The following is a 14,740-nucleotide window of genomic DNA, read 5'->3' as shown; positions in this document are numbered from 1 at the left end:
AGTTCAGGAAAAGATAATCAGGTTTGCTTGACTGGACTGAAGGACACAGAAGAGGCTGGGCCCAACACTCCATGGAATCCAACAAGGTGGTGGGGACCCCTGGCGTCCATTGATTGGAATCCCTCTCTGTCGCCAGTGAGATGATGCACCACTCCTAATGGCTTAATTGATCTATCCATCATCCCTGTCAGTAACCACTTTGGATGAAGTCAATTGAAGGGCAGAAAGTTTGGAATTGAGTACTGTAGCATCAAGTGTCACCAGGGCTTTGGTGAATGAATTGAGTGAGAAAGCAAGAATCTGCAAAGTGTTACGTAGAAAGAAATGGTAGGAATTGACAGAAGGGTCAAGGTAAAAAAGGAAAGATTGGGATATCAGAGATCAGTGTTTTAGGATTATGGACTGTAGAAGGAAGAGCGTGCAGTGCTTTCTACAACGATGGGAAGCTGCAGACGGAGGGATTTAATTGGAACATGACGGGCAGGTTGAATTTCAGCTGATGGAATGACACCCTGTTAGAGATGACAGAGGTTTGATCCATGGAAAGACCAGGCTGGCTTCAGACTTTTACTTGGAAGTCAGTCTGAGAAATAGAGATGGAAACTTTGAGACTCGCTGGCTTCCACCGCTGTGTTTATGAAGTAGGAATAACAGTGCAATTGTCATGGAACCATGTTTTCCCTTTCAGAACAAATAGAAGAAACTGATGTCTACCAAGATCTGTGCTGGGAACATCTGAGTGATGAGTATGTGTGTAGCCGGCCTCTTGTTGGCAAGCAGACAACTTACACTGAATGCTGCTGTTTGTATGGAGAGGCCTGGGGTATGCAGTGTGCCCTGTGCCCCATGAAGGATTCAGGTGAGCCCTCACCCAGTTCCTTCTGCCGGAGGCCTTTGGGAACAGGTTCACCTCCCTCCTTTGGATCCTGACTGTTCTTTCACTTCTGTATCTTCATCTTCACTCCTGATTCCTTACTTTCATCAGAGGTGGGGATAGGGGTGTGTGTGTGTGTGTGTAAGAGCAGGGTTGCATAAACATATGGCTCCTGGTTTACCTCCAGTCTAGACCCTGCCATTAATTTTTGAAACCTTCGTTCCCTTCCCCAAAGAATGATAAATGACCCAAAGAAACATAATGCAACTTAGCAATTGGTGACATAGATCTTTAGAATTTCTATTTCCCGATACTTCTTTTTTCTCGACAGTCTTTCTCATTTCTAACAGTTTCTACTTAGAGCAAAAAGTATTAGAGGCTATAGAAAGTCTGTCCTGGTTTTTATGACAGCCTGTTTGTGAGAGAGACCAAAAAGGAGTTAGAACAATAGAGGAAGAGAGTAGAAAGGAATTGAAATGTATGCAAACAAATGTCCTTTCATTTCAAGTTTAGTTCCGAGGATAAACCTTTGCTCAAATGGAAAATGCAGCAGGCTAGGCTCCTGGTTTATCCCTTCTCCTTGTGTTGCGGGAAGACTGAAAGGTGCTGAGTCTGGGGTATTTGGTGACTCCTGGCCTGTGCACGGACTGCTTACTTCTTACCTCTGCCGCCACTTAACTGCTCTTGAAAGCCCTTGAAAGTGTTGGGTATATCATTTTGTCTTTAGCTCTGAAATCGAGTTGTTAAAGCTAGAAAGACACCGTGTGGGCATAAAGTGAGGGAGTTTATAATGAACAAATTCTCAGAATGGGCACGAGTAGAAAAAATCCTTGAAAAGAGGAAATGCATTGACTTTTAGTTCACGAGAATGCAACTTTTGAGCTGTTTAATAGCCTTTCAGATTGGCGATAACTTAAAACCAATGTAGCATAAAAAAGAAAATGATTTGAATATGCCTTAAAAGAGAAAAGACTTGCAAAGGATAAAGAGCAAATACATAAAGAAATAGATGGTGATGATAGTAGCCCGGTAGTGGAAAGAGGATGGGTTCTGGGGACGGACAGGGTGGATCTGGAATCAAGAACTGCCCAGTAACTTCACCCAGCACAGCTCGTTTGTACAACAGAGGTGTTTATGTCTATCCTGTTGGGTTGTGGAGGAAGGGGAGGATGTAGGTAGAACAGGGACACAGGGAGTGAATGCTAATGATTATTAGCATTACTATGGCCTCTGTCCCCAGAGGCAGATGCCACAAGGAGAGGAAAGCAAAATCCATAGGAAGGGAGTACACAGGGCCTTGAGACATATTCTCACAGTGCTCTTATATATGTCAGATCTATTGTACTTAGCCAGTGGTTTTAATGGTTGATTTTTTTTTTCCCCAAAAATAGACCCCTTCTAAAGAATTAATCAAAGGGGTTCTGTCCCTCTCCACCTACCCCATCACAATTGAACTCTGCTCCTCCTTAGAGATGTTCATTCTTAACAGTTGGGCTTTTTTTTTTTTAATCATGCAAACCTTTTTCCTACACATTAATTGTTGTTATATAGCTATATTTATATTATTATCATATATTTACATTAAAGAGCTTATTTAAAACTGAACTCCATGTTGTCGATAAGACACGTTTCGTTTTTTGTTTCACTCTTCGGCGTCTCTGAAATGGGAGGTATCTTATAATTGATGGCATTGAACAATGGCCACAAGCTATTTTTTTACATTTTAATAATGTCTGTTATATCAGAATGTATTTTACAATATGGTATCTTGGAATAGAGGAAAGATGATAAATTTTTAAGTGGTTGCATAGACAGTTTTATGGATACACCTACTTTTATTTAGTTGCCAGCAGCTCTGGACTTTGGGGTTGTTTGTCCCTCCCACTGCTTGCTTCTATCTTGACTTTCCTTCTACAAACAATGCTGCAAGTGAACTTTCATGTATGTATCTTATATACACCTGTGGGAGTGCCTTAGTACAAGAATTCCTACAAATGAAAATGCTGGGTTGGCAGGTATGTTCACTTTAAACTTACTATATTACTCTGAAAATATTGTGCAAATTTGCACTCCCAGTGGCAGCATTTGAAATGCCTCCTTCCTCAGACCCTTCTACCATTGGATATTCTCAGTCTTTAAAATTGTTTTTATCAGATGGGTGAGAAGCATATTTACATGCACCTCCCTTATTCCTAGGGAATTTGAGTATCTTTTCTTTGTTTATAGGTGATGTGTATTTCTTGGTCAGTGAATTGTTTATCACCTCCTTTGCCCATTTTTTGTTGGACTTGGTGTCTTATTAATTTTTAGGAGCTTTGTATATATTCTGTTCACACCCCCAACATTTGGGTTATGGTGTATGCTTTTTGTTACAGAAACTCCTTTATAAAGGTCTGCACATATTTTCATTTTATTCTGTCCCTGTTCTAATAGTATGATTTTAAGTATTTACTGCATATTGACAGACCAATGGCTTGGAAAGTCAAGTTTAATTGACATAGCTTTTGGAAGAATAGTCAAGTATGTTGCTGTTAGAAATGAATTTTAGAATATTGTATCAATTTTCTTTAGCTGAGACTTCATAACATTTTAAAATATAAATTTGAACAAACATGTGAACAAATACATACTGTATGATATTTTTAGTAGAGCATGCAGTATCAGGAAAAATATGGTACCCATTGCCAAACTAAAAAAATAATTAGCATTGCTAATTATGGTAGCACTATAAAATTACAATAGTTCGCATTGCAACAGTCTTTTAGTTAACATATGCACAGTACTTAGGATAAAATCTCCAAAAAGAATCTCTAGCATATAGTCAACCAAATCTTCAAAATCAGTGGTTTTCCATCTTTTGTTTTTTAAACAATGGTAGTTTGTCAACTGAATTGTTATTTTAACCTCTAATATAGAAATTCATTAATCTCAAAGTTGCTGGGGGAACTGGTTGGGAGAATAACTACTTAGTCTCTGCAGGTATCTCTCAGGGACCCCAGGGTTCCAGGGGACACATATTGAAAACTACTGTTCTAAATGTTTTAGTCGGAGGATAGGAATAAGTTAGGCAGCTCAGAAGGAGTGTTTCTGTTATATCCCTAAAATTATGGGCCTAGAACTATACTGAGTTCAGAATAAATCCACAGAGAAGGTCCACAGCAAAGGTTTTCCAGAGGTCCTCTGACCATCTGCCATTGCCTTGATCAGCACCTGACATTCTAGTTCTACCCACACCAAACCATCTTCCATGGAGCATTTCTGCTGGAGTACAGTCACTAAGGGGAGCCAGAGCAGAGAGGTCAGCGTGTAGGCTCTGGAGGCAGGTTGCCTGAGTCTGAATACTGGTTTGGCAACTTCCTATCTAGGCAACCTTGTTACATTGTCTCCTGGTGCCTCTGTTTCCTCATGTGAAAGTAATTTCACCGGCCTTACAGGGCTGTTTTAAGACTTGAATAAGTTAATACATGAACACCTAGAATAGTCTTTGACACATTTGGAAGATAGCAACAGCTATTGCTACTTACTGCTAAGTGACCCAGATCAAATGCATTTTCAAATGTAGCTGACATCCAAGGATCTTATAAAGCATACAATTATAGCATCTGAGCATGAATTAAGGATAGACAAATGCAGAAGTAATTGTTCTCATATAAGCCTTGCTTTTCTAGACAACTGCTTTGTAAATATCAATGGGCATGTCAGTTCTCTGTACTCCCCAGATCTTATGAAAAAACAGATTCTGGTTTCTAAGTGCAGAAGGTGGGGCAGGATTCTGCATTCCTAGCAAGGATGCTACTGGTCCTCAGACCACACCAGCAAGGTTCTAAAGACACCTAAGAGCATCCACCTTGATTTTGTTAAACTCACTTTAATACTGTTAGAAACTTTTCAAAGAGGAAACAAAGAATGTGTGAATTTTAAAACATGTTTACTCATAATTTCTGTCCTTGAACCTTTTAAATATGCCGTTCATGGATATCTTGATAGTTGAAAAGGACCACATTGTCTGTTGGTTAATATATGCCCTGGATGAATCCCAGCCTGTCGGGCACTGAACCTTCCAGTTTCCCTAGTTGCTCAGCGATGCTTTGGGGAACAATTAGTTACTGATGGAAACAGTGCTGGAGGAATTTGAGGAATAAATCGTAGCACTTGTCATCAGCTTTGAGCATTAAAGTGCAGTGTAAAGTAAAGCTTTGGCTCTGGAACAGGCTTTCACACTTCTGGTGCAATAGGTCATGGGCACTAATTCTTGCTAAGGCAGCAACTACATCTGAGAATACTGGTAGTTGGAGGAGGTAGGAGTGGCTTGTTCAGTCGTGTTCTCCAAAGTTAGATGGCATCTTGTGGATTGATACCACATGCAGGGGATGGAAGTGGAGGGGACAGATTATATCAGGACAACTTGACACGAGGAGACCTGCATAGTTGTGCAATCCAGTACATTTCTGGGGCTGCTTAGGATCCCATGTTAATCCTCTGCTAAAGTCATGGAGGCCAGACACCAGGCATTCGTAGAGGTTCCAGATGATTGAGGGAGGCCCTGCAACGTGACATTGGACAATTTGTTGAAGCCATTGTGCACCGATAGCTTCCCCATCCTCATCCTCTGGAGGCCTCGGCTCCCATATTCCTGTTCCGGCCTCCTCCTCTCCTTCTCGTTCCTGTGCTCTTGGCTGCTTCCAGCTTTTCAAAGGTTTGAGAGAGGGGGGCTGCACTGCTTTGGGAGGACCCTAGAATTTGAGCTCTTGATCATGTTATATCATTCCAGACTCTGGGAGAAAAAGGTGTTTGGAAAACCAAGTCAGGCAAGACAAGTCATTTTATCCGTGTCATAAACAAGCTTAGAGAAACTACAGCTTTAGAGCGAGATGGTAAGACCAGCAAAATGAGAGTTGGTGTCTCATCAGCTGTCCATCACAGTCTAGCACACTGGCGGGCATACTGACAGTATGTATTTGATGAATTAAGGGACTAAAGTAGGGCAGTTATTCTTGGTAAATAGAACTTAGTGATACCTTGCACTTAAGTAAAATGAATTTTTAATGTTTTTATTGCTACTCTTGAAAGCATAAGCTTCAATTTTCTGGAAAATGTGCCTATGAATTACAAGATACGTAGGATGCCGTTATCGCATGGAAATAAGAACCCATTAACCCACATGGGAAAGAAAAGTAGACACTTGAATACTGGAATCTAAGATTCCCAGGGCTCCCAGTGTCTGTGGCTATCTTGTTCAAATAATTAGACTTCTGTTAAGTAAATTATTGAAATAATTAGACCTACTGTAAGTAAATTGAACATAAAGACTTAAAGTCTTCATCTAAAATTTTGAAGTTAAGAGGAAATTCGATAGGACCCTTAGTGTGTTGGGAGAGTGCCACCTATTGGTGGTATGATGTACTGCACCACAGGTGTTGGACCCTCTACAGTTACTCTTAATGAAAGTCAGGTGTACAAAGGTGAGAGTAGTTAAAACTCGAAGGAAACTAGTGCCACAAAAGAAATTGGCACATGTTAAAAAAAATTGTAAAACACTAATATTGATCAAAATTCAGAGGAATGGTCCTCTCAGTTTTGCTGAGAGACAGTTGGAAGATACAAATACATAGAAACAGTTGATGCAGAAATTCTGATTCTGGGGATACGGATTATGCTTGTACTTGAATGCCAAGGGGAAACTGTAATCATTACAGCTGAAGAAAAAATGAAATCAATTCTGTCATTAGAGAATTTGCTAACTGTTACATGCAAGATGCAATTAGGAAAAAGAACCATGTTTGAAATGCAATCTTAAGTTATTTATAGTTTGCCTGTTTTCAGCTTTAGTTAAATTACTTACATATTCCTTCCTTCATTCCATTATTTACTTCACACCTGCTATGCACTGTCCAACAAATTTTGGAACAGATGTACAGGTTGTATTTACATGAAATGTAAATTTTGATTCTGCAAAACTAACATAGTATACAGTTATGTTACTAAATTAGAATTGTTTTTTTCCCTAATTGTTGCATCTAAAACATGCACGTGATACCCTTGATTCCCTTATTTAATAAATGCACTATTTGTTGCAACAGCAAATGTTTTGATACTTCGCAATAGCTTATCTACCCCCAATATTTTCATATGGTTTTGCAAAAGTGACAGACTTTGGAATCTGTGTTCGGACAGTTGAGCTAGTGATTTCTTCCATATCCATGCACAGCTCTTACATGTTCCCAAATATCTCCATATAAGAAGTTTCATAATACCCTTGGAGGTGTGAAGGAAGACGGGGATTTGAGTCATGGACTGAACTTGAAAAAATATTGTAACTGGGCAGTGGTTGCAAAAGGCCTTTCAGCAGTCATGGTTTAAAGGCTTTTCCAAGAAATATGTTTCCAAAGAATGTTAATAATAACTTTGGAACATCCTACATGTGAGGCACAGTGAGTGGTCACTGCCTTTGGTTGAGGCAGTCCAGGGATCTTGTTCTGTTTCTGGCACTGCTTCTGTCGATTGCACTGGACAAGTTACTTCAGTTTCCTTTATCCAAAGTTGAGAACTCTTGTGAGGTTAGGGTAATTAATACTCTCTGAGTACAAAAGCATTTATCATTTTGATCATAGATCCTGAATATTATGATTAAAGGAAGTGTAGCTGTTAATAAATTATAGTGGAGCATTAAAATCACACTGGAAAGATATAAAAGGCCTCCTAGATTGTCTGGCTACCATGCCTGTACACGTAATGTATACCGTGTATATGTAGAGTGGTAAGTGGTCCAGTGCTTTGGGACGTAATTCTTCGTATCCATGAAACTAAATCGAATTGGATACTGTATGGAATGGCAAGTAAGCCATTTATGTGGTTTCTTATCAAAAGGATTGGTTTACTTAGAAAGCTTCCTCTTACTCCCTCCAAAAAGGAGTGAAAATACTTTTGTTACTATAAAAGGACAACTGGAAAATAAAATTTAGTAGTGAATTATGCACATGCGGCTTTGTGATTTAGTCCTTACGTTAGTCTCCTCGCTTGTAAGATGGCAGTTAGCAACAATAGGTCATTTGAGGGTTAAATGTGATAAATGCGTGTGAGATGGCTTGGATTACAGTACATGCTTTGTAGGTGTTAGCAAATCAAATCCTGTTCCAGGAAATGAGTTGAGCTAATGATTATTCCATGGTAGAAGTCTTTTTTGAAAGGAGGCGTGAGTTAAAGACAATGAAGAATTGGAAGAGTGTTTAGGGACTAACGCAGAGTCAGACAGCTCTGCAGGACCCCGAGTGAAGCTGCCTCTTCTGTGCCCCTCCGGACTCCAGAGCCACGAGTGTCCGCTAAGGGAGGCTTTATGGCTGGAAAGGACCATTTAATGTTGGCTTTTAAATGAACATTCGGTGTATTCAATTTATCAATTTTTTAAATAGAAAAATCAAAATAATATATGTTTATAAAGAGTATAATTTATGAATTTTCAAAGAGAGATTTTCCTAAGAATTTAAGTCCAACTTACACATTTTGTCATTCTACTTATAAGTCCAATAGTTTTTATATAAAATAAGATTGATTTTTATTTTGTGATGAATGTTTAAATATAGCAAGGAACAGATAAAATTTTCCTTGAGAGTGACTTCTGTATCAAAACTGTATTAATTAAATCTCTGAACACTTTGGTCTCCATTTATAAATTTTATGGGGCATCTGGGTGGCTCAGTCGTTAAGCATATGACTTTGGCGCAGGTCGTGATCTCACAATTTGTGACTTCAGTCCCCACATCAGGTGAGCTGGAGTCCTACTTCTCTCTCTCTCTCTCTCTCTCCCTCTCCCTCTCCCTCTCCCTCCCCCCCTTTCTCTCTCTCCTCTCTCTCTCTCCCCCTCTCTCCCTCTCCCTCTCTCCCTCTCTCTCCCCCTCTCTCCCCCCCCCGTCTGTCCCCCTCTCTCCCTCTCTCTCTCTCTCTCCCTCCCTCTTCTCTCTCTCTCCCTCCCTCTTCTCTCTCTCTCCCTCCCTCTTCTCTCTCTCTCCCCCCCTTCTCTCTCTCTGCCCCTTGTGGGATTCTCTCTCTCTCCTCTCTCTGTATCTCGCTGTCTCTCTCTGCTACTTGCTCACTTGTGCCCTTTCTCGCTCTCAAAAAAAATATTAATTTTATGTATTTATTTTCTCTCCAGCACTCTATATACTCGAAAGGGCAGCCCACAGTCCTAATAAGTATTTTCTTCTTCTTTTTTTAAAGTTTATTTATTTATTTTGAGAGAGAGAGGGCATGCATGCACATGCCTGTGTCAGGGGAAGGAGAGAATCCCAAGCAGGCACCATACTCAATGCAGAGCCCAACACGGGGCTCAATCTCACAAACCATGAGATCACAACCTGAGCTGAAATCAAAGAGTTGGTCACTTAACCGACTGAGCCATCCAGGCGCCTCAGCATTTTCTTCTTAAGCGCTTAAGCAGCTCTTCTAAATCTTAATAAATCAGACTTAAGATGCAGCAAATTGAATTTTTAATAAATTCAAATACTGTTTACCAACCTGATCAAGTCCTCTTAATACTCATTCAACACAAATCCTAATCGAAAGTCTGCTTTATTTCAAAGTAAAATCCCAAGGTCTGTCTGTCCAATTCCCTGTGATATGGTTCTTACAAACATAAACATATGAAATAACAAAAACCTCATTCTAAAACCTTCATAGTAAAGTTACTATTCTAGACTTAATATACATCATTAATAGCAGAGTTTCCATCTCAGGTCAGCTGAGGTCACTAGGTGGAAAAATTCACGACTGTGATGGTCAGTTATTGGAGAATGAAGACCAGGGATGTATGTGCTCAAGTGCGAGTCTGAACATCCGTGCATGAGATGATGGGCACGTCCCGTCACTCCCATGTCAGCAGGGGACCACAAGTGCTTCTCATGTTATTACTTTTATTTGAAAAATTTTTTTAAATGTCTGTTTATTTTTGAGAGACAGAGTGTGAGTGGGGGGGTGGGGTGGGCAGAAAGAGAGGGAGACACAGAATTTGAACCAGGCTCCAGACTCTAAGCTGTCAGCACAGAGCCCACCATGGGGCTCGAACCCACGAACTGTGAGATCATGATCTGAGCCGAAGTTGGATGCTTAACCGACTGAGCCGCCCAGGTCACCCTCGTGTTATTACTTTTATAATCAGTATCTTCCATTATAGGGGCTCAAGGGAGTAACAGGGCAGATAAAATTAATATATAAAAGCTTTTCTGGGACTCCTGGGTGGCTCAGTCGGTTGAGCATCCAACATTGGCTCAGGTCATGATCTCGCGGTTTGTGAGTTCGAGCCCCACATCGGGCTTTGTGCTGACAGCTCAGAACCTGGATCCTGCTTCAGATTCTGTGTCTCCCTCTCTGTCTGCCCCTTTCCCACTCCAACTCGTCTCTCTCTCTCTCTCTCTCTCTCAAAAATAAAGAAACATTAAAAAAAAATGTTAAAGCTTTTCTCCAAGTACACATGACTCCCCTTAAGAATCAGATACCGTCTCCCCAAAGGGATGTGCTCACCCCATCAGGATTCCCTGCCACCCTGATGGCTTGAACCAATGATAAACTTCCCCTGTGCCTGTAAGGCAGGCTGGAGTGTTAGGGTTCTTTAGAAAAACTGACCCAATAAAAGAGAGAGCGATTTATTGACTGATTCATTCATTATAAGGAATTGGTTCACATAATTATAGCACCTGATAAATTCAAAATCTGCAGGGTGGGCTGATGACATGCAAGGTTTGAGGGGAGCCAAGGCTCCAGGTCAGAGGCCTTTAGGCAGGAAGAGCTGATGTTGCAGAAGCCGGAAGACAGTGGACAGTGGGATGGAGAATTTTCTCTCACTCAGAGGAAAGTCGTGCTCTGTTCTCTTCAGTGATCCAGTGAATCAGTAATTCAGGAGTGAGTGAGGCCCACATTATGGAGGGCAATTTGCTTTAACTCAGGTTCACCAATTTAAATGTTAACCCTCATCCAGAACACCCTCATAGAAACACTCAGGGTTTGACCAACTGTATCAGGGCACCCCATGGCCTAGCCAGGTTGGCGCATGAAATTATCTATCACAAGTGAGATTGTGGAAAAGTTAAATATTTGCAGTTTGTGGGCCATCTGCACTGTAAGGAAGGACATTGGTTTTCATTTCTTTCTCCTCCCCTGGCACATGCTAGAGAAGGGCAGGGAGGAGGTAGGATATTTAACACTTAGCCAGGGCCCCCAGCTGGACAGGGCTATGACAGCAGGTCAGGGCCTCTTTAACCAAGCTGTGCAGGAGATACAGGACTTGAGAGAGGGAATAAGCAGGCAGGGATGAGTGACAGAGAAGCCTGCTACAAATAGCAATGCATCAGAGGAAGAATACTAGAAATGAAGCTTTCTAGAATGTGCTTTTTAATTAAAAAAATTTTTTTTAACGTTTTTTATTTATTTTTGAGAGAGACAGAGACAGAGCATGAGTGGGTGAGGGGCAGAGAGAGAGGGAGACACAGAATCTGAAACAGGCTCCAGGTTCTGAGCGGTCAGCACAGAGCCCGACGCCGGGCTCAAACTCACAGACCGTGAGATCGTGACCTGAACCAAAGCTGGACGCTTAACTGACTGAGCCACCCAGGCACCCCCCTGGAATGTGAGTTTGTTTTTTGTTTTTTTTTTTTAATTTTTTTTTTCAATGTTTATTTATTTTTGGGACAGAGAGACAGAGCATGAACGGGGGAGGGGCAGAGAGAGAGGAAGACACAGAATCGGAAACAGGCTCCAGGCTCCGAGCCATCAGCCCGGAGCCTGACGCGGGGCTCGAACTCACGGACCGCGAGATCGTGACCTGGCTGAAGTCGGACGCTTAACCGACTGCGCCACCCAGGCGCCCCGGAATGTGAGTTTTTAAAACAACCTTGTCAGGGCTCCTGGATGGCTCAGTGGGTTAAGTGTCCGCCTCTTGATTTCTGCTCAGGTCATGATCTCACGGCTCATGAGACTGAGATTCTTTCAAGCTTGAGATTCTCTTTGTCTCTCTCTCTCTCAAACCCTCCCCTGCTCGTACTCTCTCTCTCTCAAAGTAAAAAGATAAACTTTCAAAACAGCAACTTTGCCTTTGGCAGGTGCATTAGACAACAAGCGAGCCCCAGGCAAGTCAGGCACCTTCAGGTTAGGATCATATTTTGTAGTCGCTGATTTAAAACATTTTACAAAAGAAACCTGGTTTGCTTTCAGAGCAAGGACAGTTAAAAGGAGGGGGAAAACCCAACCCCAGGATAGGGGAGAACTCCATTTCCTGCTACATTGCCAGAGACAGCACTCTGGAGGCATGTCCTGGAACAAGCTGCAGTTCCCAAACCCACTTCCCTGGGGTCACAGCCAGTGAGGGTTTGGAACACCAGCTGCAGAGACATTGCTGTACTGCAAACCAGAGTATTAACTACACCGAGAACTGGTGGAAGCCATGGTCTCCAGGGCTCCAGAACAATTAGACAACAGTTAAACGTGAGCACGGTTTGAGGATGAGCTTGCCAGTTGGTGTCCTGAGCACTTCTGAAACTTTAGTTTGTGAATGGCTTGGACTTCAGGGAGTCACTTGTACTCAGTGCTCATTTCTCCTAAAAGCTGTACTGTATTGAGGTGCTAAGAAAGGATTTGGCCACATTCTTTTTTTTTTTTTTTTTTTATGTTTTATTTTTGAGAGACAGATTACAAGCAGGAGAGGGGCAGAGAGAGAAAGAGAGGGATCCATAGAATCGGAAGCAGGCTCCAGGCTCTGAGCTGACAGCACAGAGCCTGACGTGGGACTCGAACCCACAGACCGTGAGATCATGACCTGAGCTGAAGTCAGACACTTATGCAACTGAGCCACCCAGGCGCCCCAAGGATTTGGCCACATTCTTACATAACCTATGCTGAATGGAGAGTAAATTTCATTGACTAAAGTCGCACTGATGTCCTCTTAGACGCTTTCTCATTTAGAACCTAAGTAGAGAAATTAAAACGTATGTGTAAAATGAACAATCTGATGACAGAGAACACTTTTATTTTTAATTAACAAGCGATTTAATTCATCTCAAAAATAAGATTGTTTTAGCAGTTTACACGTTCTCCCTTGAAATCAGAGCTTACGCATAGATGTTCACTTTCTAGAAGCACCTTTCCAGTGGTTTTACTAGGTGATTTGCTCTTTAGTGAACATTTTATTTTCACATATTGTACATAAACTTTGCTGCTGTTAGGATTTTTTTTTTTCCCCTCTTCGGTGACGAGAACAATTGAAATGCACTCTAAGAAGAATGAACTGTGGTGAGTGGGACTGTGAGAAAAATCACTGCCCGTAATTGTTTAAAGCCCCGTTTTATGTTTGAGGTTATGAATTCAAATAATACTGTGCTTATTCTGACCTTTTCTTAATTAAGCTTATGAGACAGCTGTGGCTAGAACAGAGCTGCTGGCTCCCCGTGCCTTTTAAATGCTGACCTCATGGCCAGAGCAGGCAAGCTTGGCAAAATTTAGAGGAAGCTTATCTACTCTCCCTTCATGCAGCACACAGATTGTGCCTCTGATGAATGGGAGAAAAGCATCTAGAAAGTGCTTAGAAAGCTACCACGTTCTTGTCTTTGTGTTGACACAAATCGGCAGGGAGCAGAAGCTGGGGATGCCATTGTTTTTGCTCCCTATCCATAGCTAGTATCCTAAGAAAGATTCACTCACTGGGGGGGATTAGGACACAGCATGCCTTCTTTATGCTTCCTTCTGAGATTCAAGTCTCCATGGCAAGCAGAGCTATTGTGAACAGTTGTGCTGGTTGTACACTGCTCAACCCTAGAAGATACCATTTACATGGTAATCTGTGAGCACCTACAAAGTATAGCTGAAGAAATCACTTCCTGGAGGAAGTGGTACCAAGACTATATCTGATTCTGAGTAGATCCAGAGGGGAAAGTAAAAAAAGTCATTTCAGATTAAGATAAATAGCATTGTATGGGAAAACCATAAAACTGAATTAGGGATCTTAAAATAGTTCAGTGTTCCTTTGTAGTGTCTTATTTCCTATAATTGAGTGGAATAATAATATTGACTGTGTTTAGTGTTCATTTAATATTCTACTTATTACCTAGAACCTGGTCTTCAAGTAATAATGGATTCAGCTGTATGTTTATCTCATAACCTTGAGATCTATACTTCAGAATATTAATCAAGAGTTTTGAACAAATGTTAATATAGCTTTCTTTGCTTCTAAACTTAAATAAACAAGGTCAAAATAATATACACTAAAACCCAATTATATTTACCCTTACATTTTAATAATTTGTTTTAGTAAATGTTACGGTTTGAGAGTCAATCCTGGCTTGCCTTTAGAACTTCTCTAGACCTCCATTTCTTCAGCAGAAAAGTGAATGAGAGACTGACCTCACGGATATAAGACAGACTGCTTACAATGTGTTAAATTCCATGATTGTCCATCATTCTGAAACCACCCAGGTGAGCTCAGTAGCAGCACCTAGTGGTGATTACCTCCTATTCCCAACCACAAAGTTCCATGACAAATTGTCTTCTCTAGATCCTTCAGCCTAATAGTAAAACTTGTCTTCAGAATCATAAAATATGTAAGCTAGAAAGGATCTCAGAGATCAACTACTCTAGTTTCCTCATTCTATCAGTTAAAAATAGAAAGGTCACATGAACTCTAGACTTAACATAGAAACATTTTTTTCTCCTGTATTATTTTTGTTTCTCTTTTGACTTTTTTTTTGAAGTGACATTTAAATAACATAAAATTAAGCATTTTCAAGTGAACACTTCAGTGGCCTCAGTACATCCACCATGTTGTACAATCTCCCCCTTAAGGATGTACTTAGTTCCTGTTTTAAAATAATTCTTACTTGGTTAATGCAA

General features: G+C 41.0%; 1 protein-coding gene across 11 annotated transcripts in view; it reads left to right on the top strand.

Annotated features, from left to right (window-relative positions):
* Positions 1-14,740, top strand: part of LTBP1 (latent transforming growth factor beta binding protein 1) — a 406,554-nt gene that overhangs the window by 377,086 nt on the left and 14,728 nt on the right. For all 11 annotated transcript variants that reach the window (XM_030311335.1, XM_030311333.1, XM_030311336.1 and 8 more), the window contains one exon: positions 689-859. In XM_030311335.1, the coding sequence (XP_030167195.1) occupies positions 689-859 (171 nt within the window). The remainder of the gene's footprint in view (positions 1-688; positions 860-14,740) is intronic.

The sequence above is a fragment of the Lynx canadensis genome, chromosome A3 (assembly GCF_007474595.2).
Source record: "Lynx canadensis isolate LIC74 chromosome A3, mLynCan4.pri.v2, whole genome shotgun sequence".
Taxonomy (NCBI): Eukaryota; Metazoa; Chordata; class Mammalia; order Carnivora; family Felidae; genus Lynx; species Lynx canadensis.
Note: the sequence above shows the minus strand (reverse complement) of the source record. Positions and strands in the feature narration are given on the sequence as shown.